The sequence below is a fragment of the Camelus dromedarius genome, chromosome 13 (genome assembly GCF_036321535.1).
Source record: "Camelus dromedarius isolate mCamDro1 chromosome 13, mCamDro1.pat, whole genome shotgun sequence".
In the NCBI taxonomy this organism is placed as follows: domain Eukaryota; kingdom Metazoa; phylum Chordata; class Mammalia; order Artiodactyla; family Camelidae; genus Camelus; species Camelus dromedarius.
The window spans coordinates 1603705-1629424 of record NC_087448.1 but is presented as its reverse complement, the minus strand read 5'-3'; the positions used below and the strand labels follow the sequence as shown (position 1 = coordinate 1629424).

At 53.5% G+C, this 25720-nt stretch overlaps 1 protein-coding gene across 8 annotated transcripts in view; it reads left to right on the top strand.

Moving 5' to 3' along the window:
• Nucleotides 1-25656, top strand: part of ARHGEF7 (Rho guanine nucleotide exchange factor 7) — a 103850-nt gene extending 78194 nt beyond the window's left edge. For 5 of the 8 annotated variants that reach the window (XM_031466331.2, XM_064492964.1, XM_064492963.1 and 2 more), the window contains 10 exons: nt 459-545; nt 2739-2817; nt 3011-3150; nt 5481-5705; nt 7699-7792; nt 11194-11283; nt 14145-14321; nt 21996-22095; nt 22205-22259; nt 23174-25656. In XM_031466331.2, the coding sequence (XP_031322191.2) occupies nt 459-545; nt 2739-2817; nt 3011-3150; nt 5481-5705; nt 7699-7792; nt 11194-11283; nt 14145-14321; nt 21996-22095; nt 22205-22259; nt 23174-23296 (1170 nt within the window). In that variant the 3' untranslated portion in view covers nt 23297-25656. Of the gene's footprint in view, nt 1-458; nt 546-2738; nt 2818-3010; nt 3151-5480; nt 5706-7698; nt 7793-11193; nt 11284-14144; nt 14322-15648; nt 21820-21995; nt 22096-22204; nt 22261-23173 lie in introns of those variants that run through there. The other 3 variants (XR_010383558.1, XR_010383559.1, XM_064492962.1) reach the window with 3 other exon arrangements.
• Nucleotides 25657-25720: the final 64 nt, after the last annotated feature.

Here is a 25720-nt window from a genome sequence, read left to right as displayed (position 1 = left end):
GGTCTTTGACATAATCAGGGTAAAGTTTGCAGGATGGATGGAAGCAACATTGAGCTGACGTGTTGTGGTTTTAGGTTGGTGCCAGGATCTGTCAGTGGACTGAGACTGATTTCAGCATTAGGGTCCACCTGGACCCCTGCTCCCACTGAAATTTTACAGGATCTTTTCCTCCATTTTCTGTCACCCACAGAAAGAAAATTTTAGACTAATTTAGAGTTAATGGCAGAGCTGAACTCCTTAACCAAATTTTATAAAAAGAGATTACATGATCTATGTGTGAGTCTAAGAATTTATCGTAAGTTTGTTTCCACTTAATTTAGCTAATAAAATTTGGTAGAGAGAAATATCTAAACAGGAATTATGGTATAATGTTTCATAAGGCCTAATATAAATATTTGTTGTCACACTTGTAAATGTGTTTTTTTATAAAATTATTTGAATTTGTTCTCTTACATCAGGAAAAGAATGAAAGATACCTTCTACTCTTCCCAAATATTTTGCTAATGTTGTCTGCCAGTCCTAGGATGAGTGGTTTTATATATCAGGTAAAATCCATTTTAAATTTGTTTATTGTGAATCTGAAAATCATTTCCAGGCTTACTTTGAATCTTTGAGTTAAATACCCAACCCGTCCGTGTGTTATGTGCCGTGTTACATGTGTGGTGTCACATTCAAGTATGTACATGCCACTCCTGTCCGTGTTTCGATGTGACTGCAAATTGATCCTTGTGTTAATCTGAAGCAAAAAAAGAAGGAAACAAGTGACATTTGTAGAGCTAGCCCTGCGGACACAGACTGGGGAGGGGCAAGGCCAGCTCGATCCCCACCTGCAGCATGTCCTGCAGTCGCCCTTTCTTCCCCGGTGGCTGGTGGGGCTGGCCTGAGGGGGCCGGTGCGGCCTGATGGTGTGAGCAGTGCACGGCCGAGGGTCAGCGCGCAGATGCCAGGTGGTGTGAGCGGTGGCCAGTGATCATTTACCCTTTTCTAATTTTAATCATTTTTCCTATTTTCTTTGAGAAGATGCGCGAGCTGATCTAAGAAGGAAGTGCAGCGGAAGATCTTCGTCTAGGCTAATTTAAAACGTGGCATTAAGTGCCTTACATTTTCTTTGCGCGTCTCGCAGGTGCTTCTGGCAAGGTCTGCTCCTTTTTCCTGTGTTGTTATAGAAGCCACTGCCTTTCCCATCGAGTTTTCAAGGCCTGATGAGGCCCAGGTGCTGGTTGTCCAGCCGCCACACTTGCTATAGTGCCTCGTCTGCATCATCCCCGACGAGAGCGCTCATGGGTCCTGAGTCCAGAGGGCCGGCGCTTGTTGGTACTTTCCTGGGAAGCTGTGCTGCCCAAGAGGCTCTGTCCTCACACAGTTACTCTGGAAGGGCCTCCAGTACTGACAGAGCAGCCCACGTGGCATGTGGGAGGGCCCAGAGAGGGGCCTCTCAGTCTGTGAGCCTGACCTGGGTCCCGCCAGCCGGCAGCTCCTGCTTCCTCGGTGATCCCGGAGAGCGGAATGCGGAGGCCTTTCCAGGCGGTGCTCCCTGGCTTTCTGCTCTGCACCCCGGGAGGCTGAGCCAGGGCCCTGCTGACCGAGGGAACCGAGGGTGCCATCTGGGGCAGGCCCAGGCCCCTAGGATGTTGGCATCGACAGGCCCCTCATGCCACGGGCAGGGCCCTGGTTTCCCACCCGGCACACAGTTTCCTGGGCGGTTTCTCTCCAGTGCCGTGACACGTGGCCCATGTGTTGTCAACATTCTTTCTGGCCTTAAAGGATATCAGAGAGCACTGAACCCAGCCACGACTGCGCACCCTGTCCTCTGTTGGTGCCGCTGCTGGGTCACACGCAGTTACGCAGCTCTGTTCTCTGTAGGGGCACCTCTGTGCCTCAGGGCTCCTGGGGAGGCGTATGCAGTGTCCCGCATCTGACCACAGCGGGCTAGCTGCTGTCCATTGTCCCACCTCTGACCTTCAGGACAGGCTTCTCAGCCCTGTTGTCCTCGGGGACTGGATGGTGCCTGTGCGGGGGGACGGCCTCGTGCTCTCCTGGTAGATGTCAGAGCCCAGGTGCTGGGAGACTTTCCCTCAAGGCTGGGTGGTGTGTCTGCTGCCTTGTTTTTAGTTCTGCCCTGTTTGTGGTGGCTTATAAGCAGCCCACGCAGGGTATCTCTTCCTGGACACTTCCCGCTCCCCTTCCCGAGCCCCCCGTTTTCGGAGCGGACGGTTGCCTGCGGTTTTCCTCATTTTGTGCGGTGCTCAGCACACCTGTTGACTTCCCTGTCTGGTGGGTGACCACGTGCCACTGTTGCGCAAGTCCTCTTGCTCCAGTTTCCCTCTCATTTTCCCTCCTTCCTCTGCGTTTCTTTCAGGCAGAGCTGTGCCTCCTTTCCGTAAACAACATCCTTTAAAACAGCTACTGTAGACATTGGGTTTTTTTAATCATAATGTGTAATGTTTTTATGTTCTGCTGTTTATGTGTAGAGTAACTCATCAGATGAAATTTATTTTTGTTCTGGTTTGCTCCCCTGTACCTCTTTGCCAGCTCAGTTTCTTAATTATAGTGACATTATTTCTTATTTGAGATAGAGGTGTTTGTATTATTCGTGCATCTGGTACGAACAAGAGTGTTTTTGCTTTACAGATAGTTCCTCTGCCATTTCTAAAAACATTTAATATTTACTTTAGAAAGGGTACTTTCTTTCCTAGAAAAGCACTAACTGTTTTCTTCGGGGGGGGGGTCTTTTTTAGGGAAAGCTGCCAACGACAGGAATGACGATCACGAAGCTTGAGGACAGTGAAAATCATAGAAACGCGTTTGAAATAGCAGGTGAAGAAGGCTCAGACTTAGTGGGGGCCACCTGCCACGCTGTCGGGCAAGAGGCAGTGCCCTGGCTGTGTGCAGCCTCTGCCTGGCTCTCCCCAGGCTGGTGTCGAAGCGTCGTTGAGTCATCCCCGGGGGCGTGTGCGTGGGTGCTCCTCCACCCAGTTCCCCGTTTCAGACTGAGCTGTGTCTCTTCCAGGGAGCATGATTGAGCGGATCTTGGTGTCCTGCAACAACCAGCAGGACCTCCACGAGTGGGTGGACCACCTGCAGAAGCAAACGAAGGTCACGTCTGTGGGAAACCCCACCATCAAGCCTCACTCTGTGCCGTCTCATACTGTAAGGGCTCTCGCACGCCTCCTGCCTCCGCACTCTGGGTCAGCCTTTGGTTCAGTGGTCAGGTGCTTCCAAGCATAATCACTATGTGGATGCAGAAACCCAATCACTTGGCGTGTGTTTCCGTTGATGGCTTTTCTGAGAATTTTAATTGTATTTATTATATTCCATCAAAAAAATACCCAAACATATTTATGGTGACGAAAAGGACCAGATTCATGCCAAAGGCATTAAAATGTAATTTTTGACTTGTTGTTTTGGCTTTAAGAAATCTGTATCTTTTACTTAGTAAAACTCAACAGCTCTTTGACTTTATAGATATTTAAACATTTCAAAATAGATCAGCACCATAGCCTCAGTGTTTAAAACTTCTCTTTACTGGGATTCATGCTTAAGATACGGGTGGTGTCAGATCACCTGCACAGTCATCAGCTTTACTGAACAGTGTTGAACCAGGCACCCTTCTCACAGGTGACCTAGGATCCCACCACATTTCCCGCTGGTGGGCTCTTCTGCCATCCTTACCAGATTGTTATGACCTTTACTAGGACTTCTCTGCCACTTCTTTCATCTCTGTGGTCCCAGTCCTCGGGGACAAGTCTGGCTCAGGGAGGGTGGCTGCGGTGCAGCGTGGTGATCATGGGTGCGGCATCTTACTTGATTTCTCCCAGCAGTTTGGGGGTTAAAACTGCTGGTGTGCTTCAGCTGATGTTCCATTTTGAGTGGCTGTCCATCTATAACTTTTTCATACTTTAAAAAAAATGCTGAAGATGCTCAGCTTTCATGGGACTGAATTCATTCCAAGGACAGATGCGTTGTGTGTGTTTATAAGGAAAGGGATGTGCCCGTTCGCTCAGATTGTCTGTAACAGCCTGAAACTGACCTTGATAAAGCTTCATGTTGAGTAGCACTTTGCTCTGTGTCTGGACCCGGGCCTCTCGTGTTCCTTTTCGTGTCAGCCAGAGGCAAGGTCAGCTTTCTGGTGGCGGGGAGCTGGTGCTTGGCCACCACCGCTTGGAGGGCACTCTGCTTCACAGACAGGCTTTCGAAATGCTGTGTGTTCTTCGGGTGTTTCTCTTTGGGGGCATATGTGTTCTGCCTGTGATCGGGCTGTGTCCAGCTTGAATAATACTCTAATTTTAGCATAAAATGTACCTCTCCTGACTGTTTCAAGTGAGGAGAAACAAAATCCAATGCTATGTGACAGTGTTACTGGAAGGGGTATTTTGCATAATTCCTCCTTTTGTGAGTTGTTTAGTTTGAAAACGTTATTTCTCGTGGTGGTTGTACAGGAAGTCACAAGACATGCATGCATGCTCACACACGTGTGCAAACACACACACGGACACATGCTGCAGAGTCTGTCGCTTCTCTTCTGGGATACGCAGCACCAGATGGCGCCTGGCCTTCCCTTCCAAGCACGTGTGTCAAGTCTTGTTCAGTTTGTGGAATGACGCCCTCACTCAGCCTTCCTGCCCACAGAGCCACTCAGCTCTTTCTCCTGTTAAGCATGCTTATTGTTTTGGGCTAATTTGAGGTCATTGGTTAGTTTTGAGTAGTTATTTATTTTATTCAACATTTTCTCATTTAATTGTCAGTGGGATGGAATATTTTTGGGTTTTCCAGGAATATAAGCTCCATTAATGACATCCTTCTGAGGAATTAGATTCATATAACTTTGTTTTGATTAAAATTGATTTTTCTGAGAAAATGTCTTATTGAGGGATTGGCATATTTTGTCTGCAGAGAGACATAGTAAATGTTTTTGGCTTTTTAGGCAAATGTTACAATGCTGTTTTGCCTCTGTGGTGCAAAAGCAGCCATTGAGAGGAATGGGCCTGACTGTGTCCCGGGAAACTTTCTTTTCTTTTTTTTTCAAAAACAGAGATCAGGCCCTAGTTTTGCCCACCCCGAACCACCAGGAAAAGGGTAATACAGGACTGGGGAGAATTACCTCCCCAGCGCAGGGAACGCCTGTTCTTTCATAAAGTTCTGTATCTGAGTCTCAGAAATATGAAATACCTTTGGTGAACGTGGCCCCCATTAACGTGGCAGTTAATGGTGGTGGCTGGAGTTTCTGCATCTGGACCCCCAGCCCCTGCGCCTCCTGACCTGAGCTCGGCCTGACCTGAAGCAGAACCAGAGACCGTGGCTCCCCGCTCGGCCCAAGTGGCTGGGAAGCCAAGTGCCTGAGCCGGAGATGCAGGAGAAACGATAACAACCGTGGTGGGGGGCATGTTTCACCGGCAGGGTTTTAGCAGAACTAAGTGTGTGCGTTGGGTCGAGGCTCCTCTGATGGGGACGGTGACGCTGTGTCTGCTCTGTCCCGGCAGCTCCCCTCCCACTCCATCACCCCGTCCAGCAAGCACGCTGACAGCAAGCCAGTGCCGCTGACGCCCGCCTACCACACGCTGCCCCACCCCTCCCACCACGGCACCCCTCACACCACCATCAACTGGGGGCCCCTGGAGCCTCCGAAGACCCCCAAGCCATGGAGCCTGAGCTGCCTGCGACCCGCACCCCCACTCCGGCCCTCGGCAGCTCTCTGCTACAAGGAGGTGAGGTCCGGCTGGGCGGCTGGCACATTAGATTGGTGGCTCTGTGCTTCAACCCAGTGAATCAGAAATGTGGAAAATCCCATGTTTCTGCCAGTGACATAAAAATACCAGGCAGCTTCCTCAGAACTGTGAAGGGTGTGCCTTCATTCTCTCATGACTGCTTTCTGTGCTGTGGGGGCCTCTCTGTGCCCACGTGGCCCGGTCTGGGCTCCTGCTGCCGCAGGCCCAGGAGCTGGGAGGCTTCCCTTGGGCCTCCTCCTGGCCCTCCCTGAGCCTGAACCTGCTTTGGACTTGCAGTTCATGCGGGCTCGCCCTTGTGCATGCTGTTCTGCTGTGTGTGTTCTGAGCTCTTGCCCAGAGCCTGCATTAGGTCCCCAGAAGCTCCCTGAGGTGGAGAGAAGGCTTCCCCAAAACGGGGATGAAGGCAGCTCTCCTGTTGTGTGAGAGAGATCACAGCGCTTCTACGGGTGCCCTGCAGGGTGAAACGTTTCTGGGGAGAAGAGGAAGGGCCTCGGGAGATACTCTGCAGAGTATCTGCGCGTTGAGGAAGCTGATGATTGAAATGAGTGTGGTTATGACAAGTGTGAGCCTGCGCCCGAGCGGGGTTTGCTCAGGGTGGACTTGGGCTCGGCCAGAAGCACTGTGGGCGAGGCCAGCGTGAGCAGGGCTGTGAGCGTGGTGAGCACCATTGCCTGGTTTGTGCCTCCACGAGGCCGCATTTGTCAAAAGGACCTGGAGCAGACCCTCCATCCTTGCTGGTGGCCCTAAGTATTTTAAGATAAATAGAAAAACACAACATAAACTATAATTAGTTCTTTGTTTCTTGTGTTTAATGAATTTTAGTTTTTATGAAGTACGTTTTGCCGGTGGCCCTGTGCCCAGTCAGAAGTGTCTTTGCCCTGGGCAGTTCCTTGAAGAGTGCCCTACTGTTACTCCCCAGCTCAGAGCTGCAGGTGTGCAGGCTTCGTTCCTAGGGGGGGAGTGGTGGGGCAGAGGAGAGAGAGAAAGGCCTGGAGAGGCGTGGCACTGAACGCGCCCAGTGTGGCGGGGCACCTCGGAGCCCCGGTGAAGAGTGGTCTCCCCCACCGGTGCTCTGCCTGCTCCACCTCCGTCCCTTGCACTCGGGGAAGTCTAGGGCACATGCTGCATTTACTTTTTCGGGGACTAATTTCTGCTGTGTTTTCAGAGCTTTTGAAATCCCTGCTTTCACAGAGATGATGTTGAAGCGATGCCTTTAGAAGCTGGGCCCTGCTCTCTCTGTGCTTTGCATCTGATCCATCCCGTAGCCCGGGGCACCTTCTGCTTCTTGGTTTCTCATCCAAAGGTTCACCAGTGCTTTATGCAGTTTAAGTGATGCAGCAGGTTGCCTTTTTTTGATACGGATATTCAGTGCATCCTGACAATCAAGAGCTTGCCCACCTTGCCTGCTGTGGTCATTGGGCTTGGTCCTGCTCTGTTTTCTGCCTCCCTCTTCTGCTCGGTTTCTAGGAGACGTGTTGCAGAGGTGAGGGTAGACCACTGCGCTGGGAACCCGCCGCTGAACGCTTCTCGTGTCGTCCGTGCGCCTCTTCGCTTGAGCCCAGGGGCTGATCTGACCCCCTCTTCCCGTCCCTTGAGGCTTCAGATGTTTTCCTGAAGGAGTTGTGTTTACTTACCTTCCTTAAGAAGTAGCCTATGTTTCCTCATCTCTTTCCGGTTGGCTGCAGCAGGTGGATCCACTCCAGAACCACGGGCGCGGCTCCCTGTGCAGGTGGCGGCCAGCTGTCCCTTCCTGTCCTGGCGCTGCCGGCCCGCCTCACCTCCGGGGTGATGTCCCGTCCTGGTGGGGCCAAGCCTGTGCCCTGCTGGTTTTCAGTTAATGCTCAGCCACTGGCTCTGGGAAGTCTGAGCGCGATAGGGTGGGAAGCCCCACCCTCACAGCTGCCCTCCCTCCCCGGGGCCCAGCAAAAGTACGTCCCCGCGGGGTGTGTCAGCGCTTCCCTCTCCTTCCCAGGATCTCAGTAAGAGCCCCAAGACCATGAAGAAGCTACTCCCCAAGCGCAAACCTGAGCGGAAGCCTTCGGATGAGGAGTTCGCCCTGAGGAAAAGTGAGTGCACCTGCATGGGAGGTGGGGGCGGCTGGGGCAGCCAGGGTGCAGGGCGGGAACAGTACGGACACTGCCCGCAGGAAGGAGAGATGGGTCCGTGCCGAACCCCCCACCCCGAGATAGCTCTCTGTGCAGGTCCCCTGCCCTGGGCACCTCCACCTGGAGGGCCTCTGCCGCGGGCCCCCATCTCTTCCAGGAGAAGTTGTGAGATGCCCAAGGCTCGTGGACTTGAGCTCCGGCCTCCCCCAGGGCACCCCGCACACAAAGGTGCGGGGCTGACAGTGACGCCAGGAGAGCAGTCCCCAGGGATGAGTTCCCTGGGGCAGGCGGGGTCCCTCACAGGGAGCTGGCCCTTCCTGCTGCCTTCTGCATCTGCTCGCTCCCCGCCCCCACGGCTGTCACCAGGCTCTGTGACTTTCTGGAGCTTGGATCCTCCCCTGCACAGCCACTTGGGACCCTCAGAGATTCATTGCCAAAAGAAGGCTTTAGTCAGAAGTCCAGGGGCCCACATCAGCTGCCACCCAAGGAAGGAGGTGGCTTGGTGTGGTGGCTGCAGGTGGGACCTCCCCGTCTTGGTGTAGGGGATGGCAGCCGTGGGGAGGCCACGGCCTGCAGGCCTCTCAGGGTGAGCCCTCCCTGCCTGTCCCTGAGGTCCCTGTAGCAGCCACAGCCCTGCCGTCCTGACGGCCGTTTCCCTCAGATGGGGGCTGCAGAGCAGTGCAGCACCCCCCGGACCCCTGATGAAACCAGGGTGAGGCCCACCGCTCCCGTGCGGAGGGTCCCGCCTTGGCTGAACACCAGCTCCCCACGTGCAGCTGCAGACCGTGCCTCGTGGACCCTTCCTCCTGCAGCTGTGCTGAGCGCCTTGTGTGCGCAGGCGCTGAGTGAGCGTGGGGTCCAGCTGCTCCCTGGCAGATGGGATTCAGTGCCCTCCTGTGTGCCAGTGAACCCCTGCCCTGCGGGATCCCTCCCATGGCAGAGCAGGAGCCAAGCCAGGCCAACGATAGCCCTGTTGCGGTGAAGTGCGGGGAGGGAGGCTGCTGGTGTTTTGGGAGGGGAGGGGCCACGAGGCCAGTGGAGCAGATGTCTTTGGGGGAGAGCTCCCAGGCACGGACTGCAGGGACCCCGAGGTAGGACCCCCACGGTTCTTTCCAGGGACCCCAGCACCAACCCCAGGGTAGCAGTGAGAGATGGTCCCAGACGTGCTTTGAGTGAACCGACAGTTTCAGTTCAGTTGTGAACAGAGGGCTCAGTGGGGCTGGCTTGGGTATTTTAGGACAACTGATCCCTGCCTTGGGAGCAGGCAGGGCAGCGGCAGCGGCAGTGGGTCAGGGAGACCAGGTGGGAGGCTGCGCCACGATCCAGGTGAGGACGACATCCAGGGGAGCGTGGACAGACTCCTCTGAGCTGTAGCCTGCAGCGTTGTTTTTAACGAGGGCAGCTTTGCCCCTAGGAGGCACTTAGGGGTGACTGGGGACATTTTCGGTTGCCACAGTTGGATAAGGGTGCTGCTGCCCCTAAGTGAGTAGAGGCCAGAGCCGGTGCTCAGCACCCAGCAGCGTCCCGCCTGGGCCAGCCCCCTGGCAGAGAGCGAGCTGACCCCACGTGTCCAGAGCACTGGGGCTGAGAAGTGCGGCACCTGGGCTGTGCTGTTGGGTCAGATGCGGGGCGTGAGAGGGTGAGGCTTTCAGCCTGCACACCTGCCAGATGAGGAACAGGCAGCGAGGCCCAGGGCCTGAGGCCCCGGGAAGGGCTGGGCTGGTGGTGGGAAGTCCCGAGTTCTCTGTGCTTCTGTGGTTTTTTCAAGCTGTGAGACTGAATAGATGGAAGAGAAAGACAGGGAGAGTCTTAGGAGGTGAGCTGGTGGAGGAGACTTGAAGGAGGGACCGGAGTTTTCTGTGAGTTGGAGGAGAGCTCTCGCCTGCATGCCCTCTGTAGCTCGTGGCTGTGTGGCAAGTACTCGGTGAACTTGACAGCTTTGGGTTACGCTCTGATTTCCTAAGTTATTTTCACCTTTGTGACGTTCAGGACCCTAGAGAGTTTCCTAGTTCGTGGAACAGTCTGCCACATAGAAGACGCGTGCTGTCCTCTTGTCCACCTGCTGTCTCTGAGCCCTCTGCTGGGAGGCGGCTCTGGGAGGGCGTTCAGCACAGCGTCCCGGGAGGCCAGCCCTTCCTGGCCTTGTTGTGCTGTCCCTGCACTTGCGTGACGCAAGTGTGCCTGTCCCACCTGAAAACAGCAATCCGATCACACCAGCTGGACCCTCGCTGTTGCTCACAGAGGTCATTTTCCGCAGGCAGAGGGGTGACCTGCTCTGGAAGTTTCCTTGCAGCGTGTCCTGGAGGGAAGCTAGTTAAATGCTGTTATTACGGAAACCTGTTCAGCGACTGGTCCCAGTTTGTGATATTCAAGTCCATTTCTCAATAAGCTCTTGGTGCTGAAATTCATCTTCGGTCAGGAGTACTTGGCCCGCCTTGTACGTGTCCATCTTACGATCATGAAATGGCGTTGAGGCTTCTTGATACAGTGACTCCATTCTCCCCATGTGGCTGTGTGAGCGCAGCTGGGCTTTTTAAAATAAGTATTTAAGTAACATCTTAGAAACTGTAGAAAAATCTACAAAAGCGGATCACAGAGTTTAACCATGTGACAGCATGGAGTGTGCTGGGTGTGAGGGGGTGTGCCCTGTCCTCAGACAACCGGTGAGATGCCCTTAGTCTGGAAGGCTCCACCCTCCATGCCTGTGACCCCTGAGCCTGGATGAAGCCAGGATCTGGAGTGACTTCTTCAAGCTGCAGGTTGTCTCTAAATTTCCTGGATTAAGTCTCCACTAGGAATTTGGATCAGAGGAAATGCTCCTTTCTTTTAAAGCCTTTGGTAAATATGGTCAAGTGGCCTTTCTGAGGATTGTCCCCGTCTTCGCCCCCCAGATGTGGGTGGAGGGGTCTCCTTTCTGACGCTCTCGTCCACACTGAGGACTGTCGTGCTTTCTGCCTGTTGTCAGGCTGGTATGTGAAAACATGGTTCTTCGTTTTAATTGTCACTTCTTGGTGAGAATGAATGTTTTTTTTTTCTGTGCTCTCTTCTGAATTGTTCCTGTTTGTAGCCTTTTCTCACTTACAGGGTGGAGGGTACTGTTTTTCTTGTGGATTACTAAGACAATTTATATACATTTAGAGTATTAATCCTTTGGCAGATACATTGCAGATAAAAAATACATAGAAAAAGTAAAAATGCTTTTAAGAATAACTGTTTTGTGACTACTGGAAAACAGTTACCCGACAGGAAAACAAAAGGGGAGATGGCTGCTTGTCGCCCATGTGGGTCGAGTTGATCAGCGTTCACTTAGTGAGCTGTCGCAGTGGTTTCTGTCCCGTGACGTGTCGTGTGTCCCCGGACAGGCACGGCTGCGCTGGAGGAAGACGCCCAGATTCTGAAAGTCATCGAGGCTTACTGCACAAGCGCCAAAACACGGCAGACGCTCAATTCAAGTAAGTTTCCCGGGAGCCTCCCGGGGCTCGTGGTGCTTCCTTTTGCTTCAGGTCATGATCTAAGGAACAGCCATTGGGCTGCGTGCAGGCTCGACAGCGTGGTCCCCCATGAGGGTGCTTCCGTGGCCTGGCCACATAGGGCATGGCTTCCCCCCAGCATCCCTCAGTCATTGGGAAGGGTTTGAGCTGTCAGTAAAATGACTGGTTTCTAGAGAATGTTCTGCTGGGAAACCTGCGAGGATCAGGTCCTGCGAGGAATTGTGAAGCTCTCTTTGGCTTAGCGAGCATGTGTTCGAAGACGGAGATTCATTCAGCTCCATTATTTAAGCTGTTTAAACTACGAGTGTGGTGGTGGAATTTTTCTTTTTTCTTTTTTTGGCTTTATAGAATTGTCAAAAATAAAAGCCTAGAGTCAGAATTCTTTTAGTAGCCCCCACCATCTTTAAAACGGTCACACTTAAAAATTTTTGGAAACAGACACCAGTGAATGTATTGGGTAGATTTCAGTGCCACTGAACTTACCTGCATCTTATGCATAATGTCTTAAGTGGAAAAAAGCTTAATCTGTTGTGTGAACAGTAAAAAGGTGGGCTCTTTTTTTTTTTTTAACTTGACCAGCAGTGGAGAGAGGAGTGCAGGGTGGCGGCAGGTGTGGTCGTGCGTGCGATTTGCTTAGGAGAAAGGGGCTGCCGCCCCTCCCCCCTTTCTTCATACTGGACAACTTACTTGTTACTTCTGACTTAAACACTTGGTCTCTGTTAGATTTGGTAGTTTTGGTTCTCTTTCCGTCTTGACTTCTGGTGAAGCGCTCACCTCGTTTTTACCGCCTGCAAAGTGGTGGTTCAAATCAGTGTCATGTCTGTTGTAAACTGACTCTGGGGGCAAAAACAGGTGGGAGAAGGAATTTTCAACTGCTTTGGCTTGTGTTAAAGATGACTGTGGCTATGAGGACAGGGCTAATAGGATTAAACCCTGGGTGGAATCTGCAGATGATCTAGAACCTTCTTTAAGGCTGGTGTTGTACATGTCCCACCTCTGATGTTCAGACTTCTGGTCCGTCCTCTGTCTGGTCAGCAGAGCAGGAGAAAAGTGGAAAGGCCTGATTGTGCGGTGGGTCTGCTGAGAACTGAGCAATGATTTGTGAATATGGGCTGTTGTCGTTCAAGATATTACAGTTTCATATATTTGGTAAGAAAAATTGTTTTTTAAGTAGTAGGCTAAAAATGTGACCATAGTTCTTTGGGTTTTGAATTTGAGATTTTTAAAAAATTACTCACCTCAACTTCAATTGTTTGAAGTAAAATTTGAACTTGTTGGGCTCAGGTGAACAGGCTAGGTGATCGGAGCTGTGTGTGTGTTTGTGTGAGCAGAGATTCTTTGTCGCGGAGACGGTGCCCTGATGTGCCGTGGCTGCCGGCAGGGTAGCCCGGGGCGGGTGTGGACCTCACCACCTTGCACCTGCGCAGGAGAAGCACTGGGCAGCACGCCGATTCTTGTTTTAATGACATTATGGGCTACCACTCTGGGACTTTGGAGGGCTTACAGTCACATATGGCCTTAAACTTGACGTTCTCAAGAGCAGGCAGGAGGGGGAAACGGATCCCTTGTGCTGGGAAGGTGTGTATTTAAGACACCCAGGAATGGGGCTGGGTGAAAGCAGCCCTCTCCCATCTCGCCTGAAGTTCAGTGCTGTTCACGGTGTGTAGACGCCAAGGAGACACTCGGCCAGGCATCGTGAGTGCTGATTTCTTTCTCAGGGTGTCGTGGCTTCACAGACTGTAGGGATTTGGTCGGTGGGACCCAGGCTGGTCCACTGCCTGTTCTTGTTACGGCTTGGGAATGGGTCTACCTTTGCTCAGAAGCAGGAACAGAACGGAGCCAGAGGGGCCCCTGGTGCCCCCCAAGTGTGACCCCAGCACCCTCTCCTGGCCCATTCCAGCCTGCACCCCAACCCACAGCTGCCTGGCCAGCCTCATCACTCGCAGTCGCCAGCCACCAGCCACTCATGGGCTCGTTTCTGTTCTTCACTTCGTGCCCGCTTCCTCCTGCCGTCCTCCTCACGGAGCGGCGCTGCCTGCTCACGCCTCCTGTCCCAGGGTTTCGATGGCGTTTGCACAGACTCCCTGGCCGAGTGCCGGCGAGCCCTGGGGGGAGACAGGCTCACTCTGCAGGTGGAGGAGTGACGGGCAGGGGCAGGGGGACCCTGTTTCGCCCCTTTCTCCGTCTGAACTCGTCATAGGCGTCACAGTGAGGTAAGGTAAGTTTAGACCCCACTGGTAAGATGACATCAGGAGATTCACAGCCCAGGAAGCAGACAGCTGGAGAAAGGAGCCTGGAACCCTTGGAAGGATTTTGCACCCAGTGCATCCACTTCATGAATGGGGAATAGGTTTTAATTAAGCCCATAAATGGTTCCTTTCACAAATAATGTCCTAAATGAGACTGTTTGTTAATCGAATGTGTAGCAGAATTGGTTACTTGTCGCATGTCTTTAGAATTACCTTGTGGACATGGGCTTGATTTGTTAAAAAAAAAATTAAGTGAGCACTTTATAGCAGTAGGTTTAAACAAGGAACACTCTGGAAACAGTATCATGATTTAGGTTTATTTAAATAATTGCTCTAGTTTTATTCTAAAGGTTGTGCTAATTAATAAATTCGTTTTTAAAACCCAGCCATAAATAAGGAGAAGTGAACATTGTTGCCGTTTTGTAACAGTATTTTCTCTTTCCCTTCTCTTCCCATCACCTTTTGCTTTTGTTTCCATGTTTTTGGTTGTGGCTCTCCCTGCCGTCCTCCTGCTCACCCCTCCTCTGCCTGTCCCCTGTCCACCCGCCCCCCCCCCCCCCCCCCCCGTCTTAGCATGGCAAGGCACTGACCTGATGCATAATCACGTCTTGGCTGACGACGACCAGTCAAGCCTAGACTCCCTGGGTCGTCGCAGCAGCCTTTCCCGCTTGGAGCCTTCAGACCCCTCGGAAGACTCTGACTATGACAGTATATGGACAGCCCATAGTTACAGGATGGGTTCTGCATCTCGTAAGAGCTGTTGCTCATATATCTCTCACCAGAACTAACGCACTTCTGAGCTTTCCTTAACGATGCTTGTACCGCAGCCTGCTTTTCTTAGATGTTTTCTTGCTGTTTCTTGTCTCTTTTATGTGATATTTTAACAACTTTGGAGAGCGTTTCTGCTATTTCCCATTGTACTTTGTGGAGGCTTAACTGCCTGTTGGAGTGTCCACCCAAGTTCCTGACCGTGGAAGGGGACCCTGTGCACACACAGCCTCTACCTGAGGGTCTTCTCTCAGTGCTGGTTTACAGCCCCAGAGGGTTGGGTTTTTATTGCCCGTGTAGCACCTGTCTCATTTTTTTTTTTAGATCAGCTGTATGAACACTTTCGTATTTTATACTGAAACCACACAGGTTTGTGATCTAAGTGCCAGTGACACGGAAGGCACCCTGGCCTTCTGTGCAGGGATCTAAGTTTTATGTGTCCTGGACACAGCGGTGCAGGAGAGATGAGAAGAAACGCATCTGGAGTCCTGAGTCCAGTTCAGACGGCCGAGTGCCGGGCCTCTGCAGGGTGCCGTGTGACCACAGAGAGCCCTTGCTGGTGTGGCTGGTGTATCTCTGGACAGGAGCAGGAGGGCTTGTCCACACCCCCGCTGTGTGTTCCCGTGTCCCCACTTCCCCGCAGCTCAGACACCCACTCATCGCACCACACCTTCCTCAGTTGGAGTAATTTCTCATTGAAGTCACTTGGCAGGCCTGCACCGCTCCACTGGAGGACTAGTGTCCAGCCTCTGAGCGTGTAGTTCTGGCTGTGTCACAGGGGCATCTGGTGTGCGTGCCTGAGAGGGAGAGGGCTGGGCCTCAGTCACAGCGGGGCCGCGCCCCACCACCCACATCCGTACTCACTGCCTATGACGGACACGTGTGTGCTTTCAGCCACGAGCTGCAGGGAAACTCCATTTACAACCACCCAGTGGAATGGGACCACCCTTGATTGTTGTGGGGGTGTTTCAGTTGGCTGAAACTTACTCAGCTGCCATGTAACTCAACTTACAAGAACATCTCAGATCTGAGGGGGCCCCCACTTCCCTGGGATTTTCTGTAAGGTAATTTCTCTGCCCTCACTCAGACTGATTCCTGCTTCAGAAAGAACTGAAAGTACCACGTTGCGTTCAGGTGTAGCACCCGGTCCACACAGGTCGCTGCTGGGGGAGAGAGCGTGTGCTCCCCACGCGTGCTCTCCTTGGTGTTCCACGGGAGCTAGAGGCTCAGCGTTAAGGACGCCCTAAAACCAGCTTCAGAAAATGAGATGCCATAATCAATTGGGAGTAATGTTTTCTCCTCTCTTCAGGGTGGCCGTGACCCTCTGCTCCCACCGCATCTCCTGAGCCCAGCCCGTGTGTTCAGTGCTCTGCCCTTGTTTGCGCAGAGACGACTCTGGTGCGCTCGGCCCTCGTGTCCTGGGAGCTGGCCCCGCTGCTCACAGCCCCGAGGTGCCGGGACCCTCCCGTGCCGTTCAGACAGCCCGCGGTTCCAGGACCGCGCAGTGGAGGCGCTGGGAGAGCGGTTCCTCCAGATGCCTATCTGTTCCCAGTGGCTGCCAAGCTGCCCACTTCTGGGAGTTGCGTTTGCTTTTAAAGCAATCCATGTGACTAGGAAGCTGAGGAGCAGCCCTCTGAGTTAGAGCCCAGCACTAACCCCGCTGGAGAGGGGTCTGTCTGCGTCCAGCCAGATCGCAGACGGAATGGTGGGAGAAGTAACAGCAGAGTTCACGCACCTACCACCCTGCAGCGAGTGAGGCAGTTCTGGCTTCCTTCACACTGCGTCGGGCTGTCCACGACCGCTTTTCTGGCGCTTGTCGCTGACTCGTCTGCTTGGAGGCCGCGATGCGCGCTGGCTTTCCTGCCGCCGCCGCTGCCGCCGCCCTCGGTCAGGCTGCTCGTCTGTGCCAGTGCCGTGTGGCCCACGGCAGCACAGCACCTGCCGCCCTGGGTTCCCTTGGATGCTGGCTGTCATTTAGGCTGTCCTGATGAGACGTTTTCATTGGTATTCTTTACGCCAAAGGTGTGACATTTTCCCATGATTCTTTTTTTGTACCAGTTAAAGCCCTTCTGATACTGATTTTTGTTGAACAGCCTGGCTGTTTGTCTGTTTGACACCGTGAGCTCTTGTGACCTGGTTGGCAGTATTGGTGCCCCGGCTTGAAAATGGCTCTCACGTGGCGGTGGTGACGCGGCATCCGGAGGCCGGGGCTTCCCCACTGTGGGACTTGAGTTATGCCGCAGTAGTATCTTACGTGTAAGCAGCTCTGTAACTCCATGTGCACAGTTAGCGTTACCACGGAAGGGTGAGGCATCTGACCTGGGAGGTAGGTCTAAGCCGTTACCGGGCCCTTTGCAAACGGCCTCAGTGGTGTTTCCATTGACTCAACACTTGCCACAAGTATATGCTATATTAAGTATGTGTTTTGCCTAAAATTGCCAAAACACAGTGACATGTATATAGTGGTATAAGACCTTGAAAAAAATCTATATATTGTGCTTTTTGTCTGTGAACAGGAAAGCCACTGTCAGTGGGTGACTACCGTTGGACACTCAGTTGGATGTACCCCTGAATGTTGCATTGTATTGTACAGTATGCATATTGTTTGTGGTTGCATATGGCAATGAAGTGTTTGTTTTATAAAAAAGATATCTGTTATGTACAGTTGAAATAAATTTTGCATTTGCTAGCCTGTGGCTTTTACTGTTTGTTACACGGTGGGGGGAGCAGCCTAGCCCGCAGGTCAGTGCAAGCCCTCGCCTGTCTGAGGTGGCGCCTTCCACAGGGGGCCGGGCAGTAGAGCGCTTCGTATCTGCCTGGACAGCAAAACTTGCATGTTCTTAGGTTAAATATGTTCTGGATGATACAGGATCATTCCTTGTACGTTTTTATTTCATCTGTTTCCCTCTAATTTTCTTAAAACAAGTTTTAAATCACTGGGAGATTTGTTTTCAGAAAGAGTTCTCTCCCTCTGGGCAGGGGTGGAGGGGGTAGGGAGGAAGCTGCATAAATGGAAAAAAGCCTAACCATGAAAGTTCTTACTTAGACGAAGGTCAGGTTTTAATTTTGTTTGGTGAAGTGCATGTCCAGCTGACTAGGAACAGCAAGATTGGAAGGAAGGAAAAGACGCACCTGCGGCAGGTGCGGGGCTGGGACCAGTGATGCTCACATGCACGTTGTCCTCTGAAGGGGTCCTCGTGTTCTGTTTTGTTTTAGGAAAAATGAATTTGAATCTTATGGCCATAAATAACAAAGTGGCCTTTCAGAGAGATTTTATTAAGTAGATTTTTCTTAGTGTAATACTTTGTTTCATTCTGAAAGTTGCTTCAGTTGCCATTGAGTATAATGAGATGTAGACCTCAGGAAGGTTACCAACTGGAGAAGCCACGTGAGTCTGCAGACGCACCAGCCACCGGCCAGACAAGCAGATGTTCTTTGCTGACAAACCTCCTGTTTTTAGGCTTTTTGTGCAGGCCAGCCAGCTCCCTCAGGCGTGTGCACACAGTGCTGCTGCCCGGATCTGAGGGCCGCGTGTCGTCAGCTCAGGCGGGAGGTGGTGCTCTGGCAGCCCGGACCGCGCCCTGGGCCTGAGGCCTGCTGCTTGCTGCCTGGGCCAGTCCTCTGTCCACGGTGGAGATGTTACGTCCCTCTGTGTTTCTCAGACTGAGGTCCACAGTTCTCCGGGGGGTCTGTGACTGCTTTAGGGGACAGGGTTCTAAGCGTGGCTCCAGCTTCTGGGTCCCACATCTGAGCCAGCTCACGCCTGGGCACCTGCCCCGCCTCCAGCTGTGCGGTGCAGGGTGACCCCTGCTGGTGGCGGTGCAGAACTGCCACGTGCTTGTTGGGGAGCCGTGGCGGCTGGGTTGGTGGCAACGAGTATTATTATTTCATTATGTTCTCCCCCACGCTGAACAGCAGCGGAGCCAAGCAGCATTCATGTGTGTTCACAGACACAGATGGGGTTGTGGGCCAGTCTCGCACTCCCCAGTTATCCAGAATGCTGCGGAACGTTGATAGATTGGCACTCGGACACATTTAGGAAATGCCGAAGTTAGATGGGTATTTTTGCTGAAAGCCTCAAACATGCTAGATGTGCGCTGTGAATCTCCAGGAGGTGGCTACAGCATTCAGCATTTTCAAAATTACGTGTTGCAGACTCCCAGCTATCGCTTGGAAACACACAACTCTGTGTTGAGGAAGCACAGGCCTGGAGTGAGCTGGAAGCTTCGTGAATGCGCCCATCTGGGTCTCTGCCCCTTTCGGAGGTTCTGAGGCAAGAGGCAGAACGGCCTTCGGTGGTGGTGCTGCCGAGGGGCTTCTCCGAGCCAAGCAACTCAGAGAAAAGTTCCGCGACACCTGGACAGATACCAAAATGGTCTTTGAGTTCTACTTTCTAAAGCTTCTGTTTTTATAGAAACAGCCAACTTCTTTATAAACCTGGCTGGAGAATGTTCCTTTAGTGTTTACTGAAGACTGTCGGATCTTTCCCATCATTTTAGAAAAGGACATTGTGTTGAGACCAGGCAGGTAACTGGCACCCCATGGGTTTCTGTGCAGGCTGAGCAGGAGTCTGTCTACAGCCCCCCGGCTCACCACCACATCCATCGGTGGCACTTTTCAGTACATCCTGTCTGTGACAGAACCTTCTCGTGCTTGCCTCTCTGTGGTCCGCTGCCACTCTCTCCTGTGGCTTTGCGTGTGTTTGCAGACATTAAGGGTGGCATCTTGCACATGCGGCTGGTGACCTGGTGTCACGGGTTTAGTGGCCTGACTCAGTCGCTACCTAATGGAATTTCAGGCTTTATATTTACGGTTTCGTTTGACAGAAGAGATCTATAAAATGTTCAGTTTTCAGTTAGTCCTCAGAACAGCTCTGCAGAGGCAGCTGGTTTTGTTGTTCTGTCTTCCGGGTGATGGAACTCAGGCTCCGTGCTTGGGTGACGGGCCGGCTCCTGCGTCCCGGGAGCTCCAGCACCTGCACAACGGCCCCTGCACCCCGACCCACTTCTTCCCTAAGTGGACGTGCCTTGTGATTCTACTTTATATGTCATTTGAAGAACTTACTGCTGCAAACACAGAATGTAGATGGGTTGCCTCAGGAGCTGGAAGATGCAAAATGATTGAAAAGACACAGAATTTAATCTTCCTGAAGTGCTGTTGCATCAAAACCATTTCCAGCCTGTTGTCTCGTTAGCTAGTGCATCGGGAGAAATGCTGTATCTCAGACAGTGCTGACGGATGCGCACTGACAGCTCTCGATTTGACCCTGACACGGCGGCTGTCTGGGTGGAAAGCTGGTGATGGTGGGAACCCTCAGCCCTCGGGAATGGAGTGGTCTCGAGCCATCTGCCTGCGTCTCTTTCCGGGGGACTGAGCGAGCCTTTTGCTCTCTGCACACGTGGTACCCACATCTGAATCTTAGGAATCCTTGTCAGTTCCTAAGGAAAATAGCGCGAGCGACCTTCTCCTGATAAAAACGTGGGTGATGTTTGCATTCGTGCTGGAAGGGGGACCATCTGGACCTTCAGAGCTCTTGACCCGGCCAGGGCCTTGTGCTTCCTTGTGATGTGTGTCATGGACCAGTTTCTTTCTTAGGCAGTATTTTCCCACGTGGCCCAGATATCCCGGCAGTGTTTCCTGTTTACTGAGAAAGGCCCAGAATACAGCGAGCCTGCCAGCCGCGCCCAGAGGGACCTGGGAAAGGCGGTCCTCCGGGAGGTGATTCTTGTCGGCCTGATGGAGTCTTCTAGAACGTGTCCCTTTCTGGGCCCACGTCTTGCAGGGCATCACCATCTGTCTGAAGAGCCCTCCCCTGGCCTGCAGGTCACTGTGACGGGGTTGGGTGTGAGCTGGGCGTCCCCCTCCCCGCTGGCCACGGGGCCGCTGCTCCAGGATCTGCAATCTCCGTGTGAACCCCAGACCGCTAGCGGGGCCATCTTTGAAGTAGCAGTTGACAGATTTAAGGACAGATCCACCTGCTCGGTACGGTCGTGACGGAATTCTGAGGACTGCACTGGATCTTCACCCTGAGGTTCTCAGGGCACGTCACAGCCCTTCCTTTGCTGGTGTAAGACGTCTGTTCATGTGTCTGTGCAGAGGTTCGCCCTGTGCAACGTGGACTCGTACTTGCTCCCCGGAGCTCAGTCTTCTGATGGGGCCTGGATGACAGGAGGAGGCCAGCACCCGCCCTGCTGGGCTCCGCAGAGCGGGCCGGGGCGGGGGGGGGAGCTGGTGTCTGTCTGCAGACGCCCAGACAGCACCGGGGGGAGGACAGCTGGGGCCGGGAAGCCAGGGTCCCTGTCCCTGCGGCCTGCTGCCGCAGAGGTGACGGGCGCGTGCTCTCTGGACCCCGGTAGCGTTTTATGAGCCTCTTGTCACTGGGCTTTGACTGTAACTGTCAGTCTTGTTCTGTCCAGGGGGGTATAAGCTCCCAGTAAGACACTGGTGAGACCCTTAAGTCCTGTCTTAGCATTTGTGCTACACCGAATGTGTGTCCTCCCGTGAGGTGCCATCCCGAACGGCAGGGACACCAGCAGAAACAAGGTCGAGCAGGCTGAAGCACCGTCTCCGTGATTGGTGAGCACCTGCCAGACCTCAGGTGTGCTTTCAAGGGAGAAACGCTGCACTTGCGTCAGTGGCACAGCAGGCGTCTGCTGGAGTAGTCCCTCCTCAAAGGTGCATCTGATGTGATGTTTCAGAAATGTAAATGGGACGCTTGTGCCATACGACCTTTTAAAAAGAGTATTTTCTTCTTTGCATCCTTAATCTTATTTAAATCTTATTTAATTAATTTTATTGAAAATAAATTTAAATCTTAACCTTATTTAAATCTTATTTAGGATTGTATTCTCGTTTCTCACATTTTAAAATGGGTTGAGTTTCCCAGTTAATGTCTGCCTTTTGCATGTTTCTGGGCCCCTGTCCTGGGTAAGCTTTTATGCCGGGTGTTGGTTAAATGACAGAAACATTCCTCTGACACTGTAAACAGCTTATTTTCCTCCCTTTGGGAAAAAAAAAAAAAAGTTTATATTCCAGGGAATGTAGAATAAAGTTTCCATAAGAGAACCAAGTAATGAACTTCACTTTCTCTAAACTGTGTCCTGTACCATCGTTAGCTGTGGCCGTGGAGTTAAATGTTTTAAGTGCTGGTTCACTGGCTCGATAAACGCCTGGGGTAGGTGTCCTGTGTGGTCTGCTGGATGTTTCTGAAATTCCTGGAATAATATGGCTCAAAATTTGGTTGATTTGAATATTTATCCCCACCCCCACCAATTTGAATATTTCCTTCAAAATAGCCAGGGTGATGTGGTGAGAATTTTCAACTTACTACCTGGTTAAAATTTCAGGGATAAAAGTACCCACAATGCAGATTCGGAAACTGAAGCTTAATAAATTGCAAGAAAGGCTAATGTCTCCTTTCCTGTGTGATGCTTTAGGCGTGAAGAAGACTGGGCTCGGTACACAGAGGTAGAGAAAATTGGTAAAAGTTGCCCTTCCCTGTTTTATCTAGAAAATACTTTTTTTTTAACATACTGGAATTAACCCTTGGAATTTAATATTAATAATTACGTAGTGCTGTGTAGTCAAGTTCTGGCTTCAATTCTGTCGTCGTGTTTACCTGTGTGCGTTTTTTTCTTTCTTTTTTAATGGTGACAGGTTCACGCAAAGAGTCAGCACCACAGGTTCTGCTTCCCGAGGAAGAGAAGATCATAGTGGAGGAGACGAGGAGTAATGGGCAGACGGTGATAGAAGAAAAGTAAGATGCGGCCAGTGGTGGGCACGGCCAGGGGCGGCCTGGGCCGAGGGCGGGGGCAGCCGCGCGCGCCCGGCCCTGCCTCCTTCAGGAGCCTTCTGTTCTGTTTCAGGAGCCTCGTTGACACTGTGTACGCGCTGAAGGACGAGGTCCAGGAGTTAAGGCAGGTGAGTGAGCCCTCGTTCGTTTTTAATCTTTTTTTTTTAGCGGGGGACAAAAGAAAAACAGTGTGTTAGACACAGAAGCCAGGTGTCGGCACAGTGACGCGGAAAGGAGCGCCTCTGTCAGAACTCGGGTCCCAGCAGCAGGTCAGGATGGTTGGTCTTCTGTACACGTGACACACCAGAAACTGAGTCTCCAGAGTGACTCGTTTAACCTTTCTTTTTGCTGCACTGTTTTTGACGTCATAAACCACCTCAAATTTGCCTGGAAGAATCACGCAGGAGACCGGAAGCTCCATCTGGGTAGAATTTCTGTCGGGGGGCCCCCAGACCATCCTCCACCGCTTCCTGGTGTGGCGCGTGGTCCCTGTTCCGGGGAAGCCGTGGGAACCGGCCAGGCGCACACTCTGTGTCTGTGCGGTGTCTGTGTGTCCGAGGAGGGGCGGCTGGAGCACAGCATGGCCTGGGCTGGACAGGCCGGGGGGTTCCCTGCGCGCAGCGCTGCCCTCGGCCACCTGCCCACGACTCCCTCTTGCCGTCGGGGTCTCTGTGCTTCACTCAGCAGGGGGCACGTCTGTGAGCCGGGGGCGCTGCGTGCGGCCGTGGGGGCGCAGATGTGCGTCCGATAACCCGGCCCCTGCCCCCTCGTGTAACCCTGCAAATAAGACCACCATGGCCTTGGAAGGAGCAGGCAGGACGCGGGGGTGCCTTTGTCGTGTTCGGCCGTTCTCTGAGGCTTTGTCAGCGAGTGGAGATGCCGGGCCTGTGCGCCTGGGAGCAGCTGCACGTCCGCTGGGCGTCTGGGGGTCCTGGTCAGCGCACCCCTGGCTGCGGCGCACGGTGGCCCCTAGTCTCCTGGGGAGGGGGTGTCCTTGTTGGTGCCAGAGGCGGTTCATGCCGTGTACTCTGCTCGCTTACAGGACAACAAGAAGATGAAGAAGTCTCTGGAGGAGGAGCAGCGAGCCCGCAAGGACCTGGAGAAGCTGGTGCGGAAAGTTCTCAAGAACATGAACGACCCTGCTTGGGACGAGACCAACCTCTGAGGGGCGTCCTCGCCTCTTTCCTGAAGACCAGTCACGGCCGGCCAGAGCCCCGGGACCCCGTGGTGCGACATTCGGGGCCGCAGGGCGGGGCTGGACCAACGCCCGCCCGCGTTCTGTGCAAGGAAAGCCGGAGTCCGACTCGTGCAGAGCACGGCCACGCCGTTCTGAAGCATCGTGAGCTAGAGACGCTGAGGGCTGGACGGCGAGACTCCTGCTCTGCTGACGTCTCCGTACCTCGTTTTGCAATAAGCACGGAGACGGACTGCAAGCCTGGTCTGTCAGGCCTCGTGGAATATATATATAAATGTCACACACGCGTTTCCTGTAAATGCTCCCTTCTGAATGCGCATCCGTGCTGGCTGAGTCTGGGCTGATGCTGGCGCCAGAATCTCCTTCCACCAGGCTCACTGGTCCCGCGCACGGCGGGTTGAGCTCAGGCACCCGGGAGTCTGGCGTGTCTCACCTGCGGGGCGCAGGTGATTCGGGGAGACGCCTGGTTGTCCAGCCCCGCATGTCCGTGGGGCTCTGAAACACTTCCCACGCCAGCCTGCCCGGGCAGTTCACCTCGTTGGTACCTGCACCGACGCCGTCATCCCACGTGAAAGTCCCCAGGGAAGGCAGTGTCGCAGGTGGCGGAGCGCAGGGCTCTGGGCCTCAGCCCCGGACCGGAGGAGCCATGCCTGCCGCCAGGTGTCCAGCGACAGGTGCGCCCGCCCGTGACACGGTGAGCGCCGGAGCGCGTCCCCCGCTGGGGATCAGAGGACCTGATGTGTGGGGTGGTCCGACGCTTGACAGGGCCCACAGCTTTGCCCTCCCCCGAGAGGGCGAGCTTCACTGGAGCCTGTAAATAACATGTGCTATATATCCACATCGCTGGGGCCTGAGGACACCGAGGCAGGCTGGGCGCTGTTCCTCTGAGGCCCGCCCTGCCCTCAGGCACCTGCGGCCTCAGGGAGGTGCTTTTGCTCTGGCAGGAACAAAGCAATAAACGTCTCAGATTCCCCTCGGTGAGGCAAGTTGAAACGCAGGCCCCTCCCTCCCAGCCCCGCCCCCACGTCCAGACGGCAGAGGAGACGGGGGAGACCCCTCTGGGCCGGGGCTCCAGGACCCTCCATGTCCAGGCAGGAAGCCGGGCCTGGGTCCAGCTGGTTCTGCTTCAGAGGCGGGACAGCGGTGTCGGGCCCCATGTTCTCCCCTTGCTCTGCTGAAGAGGTCATTTTTAAAGTGAGATAAACTTTTACAGAGGACAAATGTCATATCTTAAAAAAAAAAAACCCGAATCACAGCACTGTGCACTAGAAACGGCTCAAATACCCATTTGGCACCAGGTGTGACTTGGCGATTTGTCATCTGGGGTTCAAGTGACCCTTCAGCTGCATGGGGTCGTCTGGTGTCCGGGGACCAGGCAGCTTGGGGCAGCTGGTCGTCTGGGTGCCCATGGTCCCCGCAGCCCCCGCGGCCCCCGCCGCACTCTCAGCTCCCTGCGCAGTGGTCACCTGCCCAGCAGGTGTGTCTGGGCAGCGGCATTGACCTGCCCACACTCGACCCCGTGACTAGAATCGCCAGCTTCCTGAACTTGGCGTTCTGTTCATTAGTGCTCGGACTAGAGAAGGCCGTCTTCCGGCTTTTTGTAAGCCCCCCTTCCACAGTGGTTTTCTTGGCGACGCGCAGACATCGCGGTGGGAAGCAGTGCGCTCGAGCGTGCTGCCGTCCACCTTCTCAAGCAGATTTTAACTCAGGAACAGCGTTCACCGCCTGATCTCTCCACCACCTGTGACTGGCAGCGTCGCCACCAGCGTCCCGGGGTGGGGCTCGCACAGAACCTGCCTTAACTGTTGATCTGGCGTCGGGGGGACACTTGTGTTTGCCCCCCCTCCTCTGAAGGGGTGCCGGGGGGTGCTCGTGTGGTGCGTTGCCTTTTCTTCCCGTGGAGCCAAGACCTCAGGAGGCTTTTTAGGGAGCAGAGAAGACACATCTGAGTCTGAGCAGTTCTTTCTAAAAGCCTGCCCTGTTGTAAATAGACTGCATCCACTTCGTGTGATGTTCCGCAGGGCTGGGGGCTGGGGGGGACGTTAGGGAGCGGCTGTCTGCCTCCGTGGGTCACCTCTGCTCCCAATTTCGTGGACAAGGAGGCAAGCAGTCCTCACCCGGGACACGATGCACGCCAGGGTGGGGGCATCCAGGACGTGTGGACCCCTTCCTCGTGTCTCTGGGACGTGCGGAGTCCCTGTTTACAGCTGCCAGGACCCTCCAGGAAGTGCCCCCTCCAGGAAGTGCCCCCTCCAGTGCGCTGGCGCTGACGGCTCACGCTACATTGTTGTAATTATTAAACTGACTATTTTTCTTACATTACAAACGTCGTTTATTGTCTGTGGTGTGTGTGTGTTACTTTTACACTTTCTTTTGCTTTTTTAGTATTTTTAA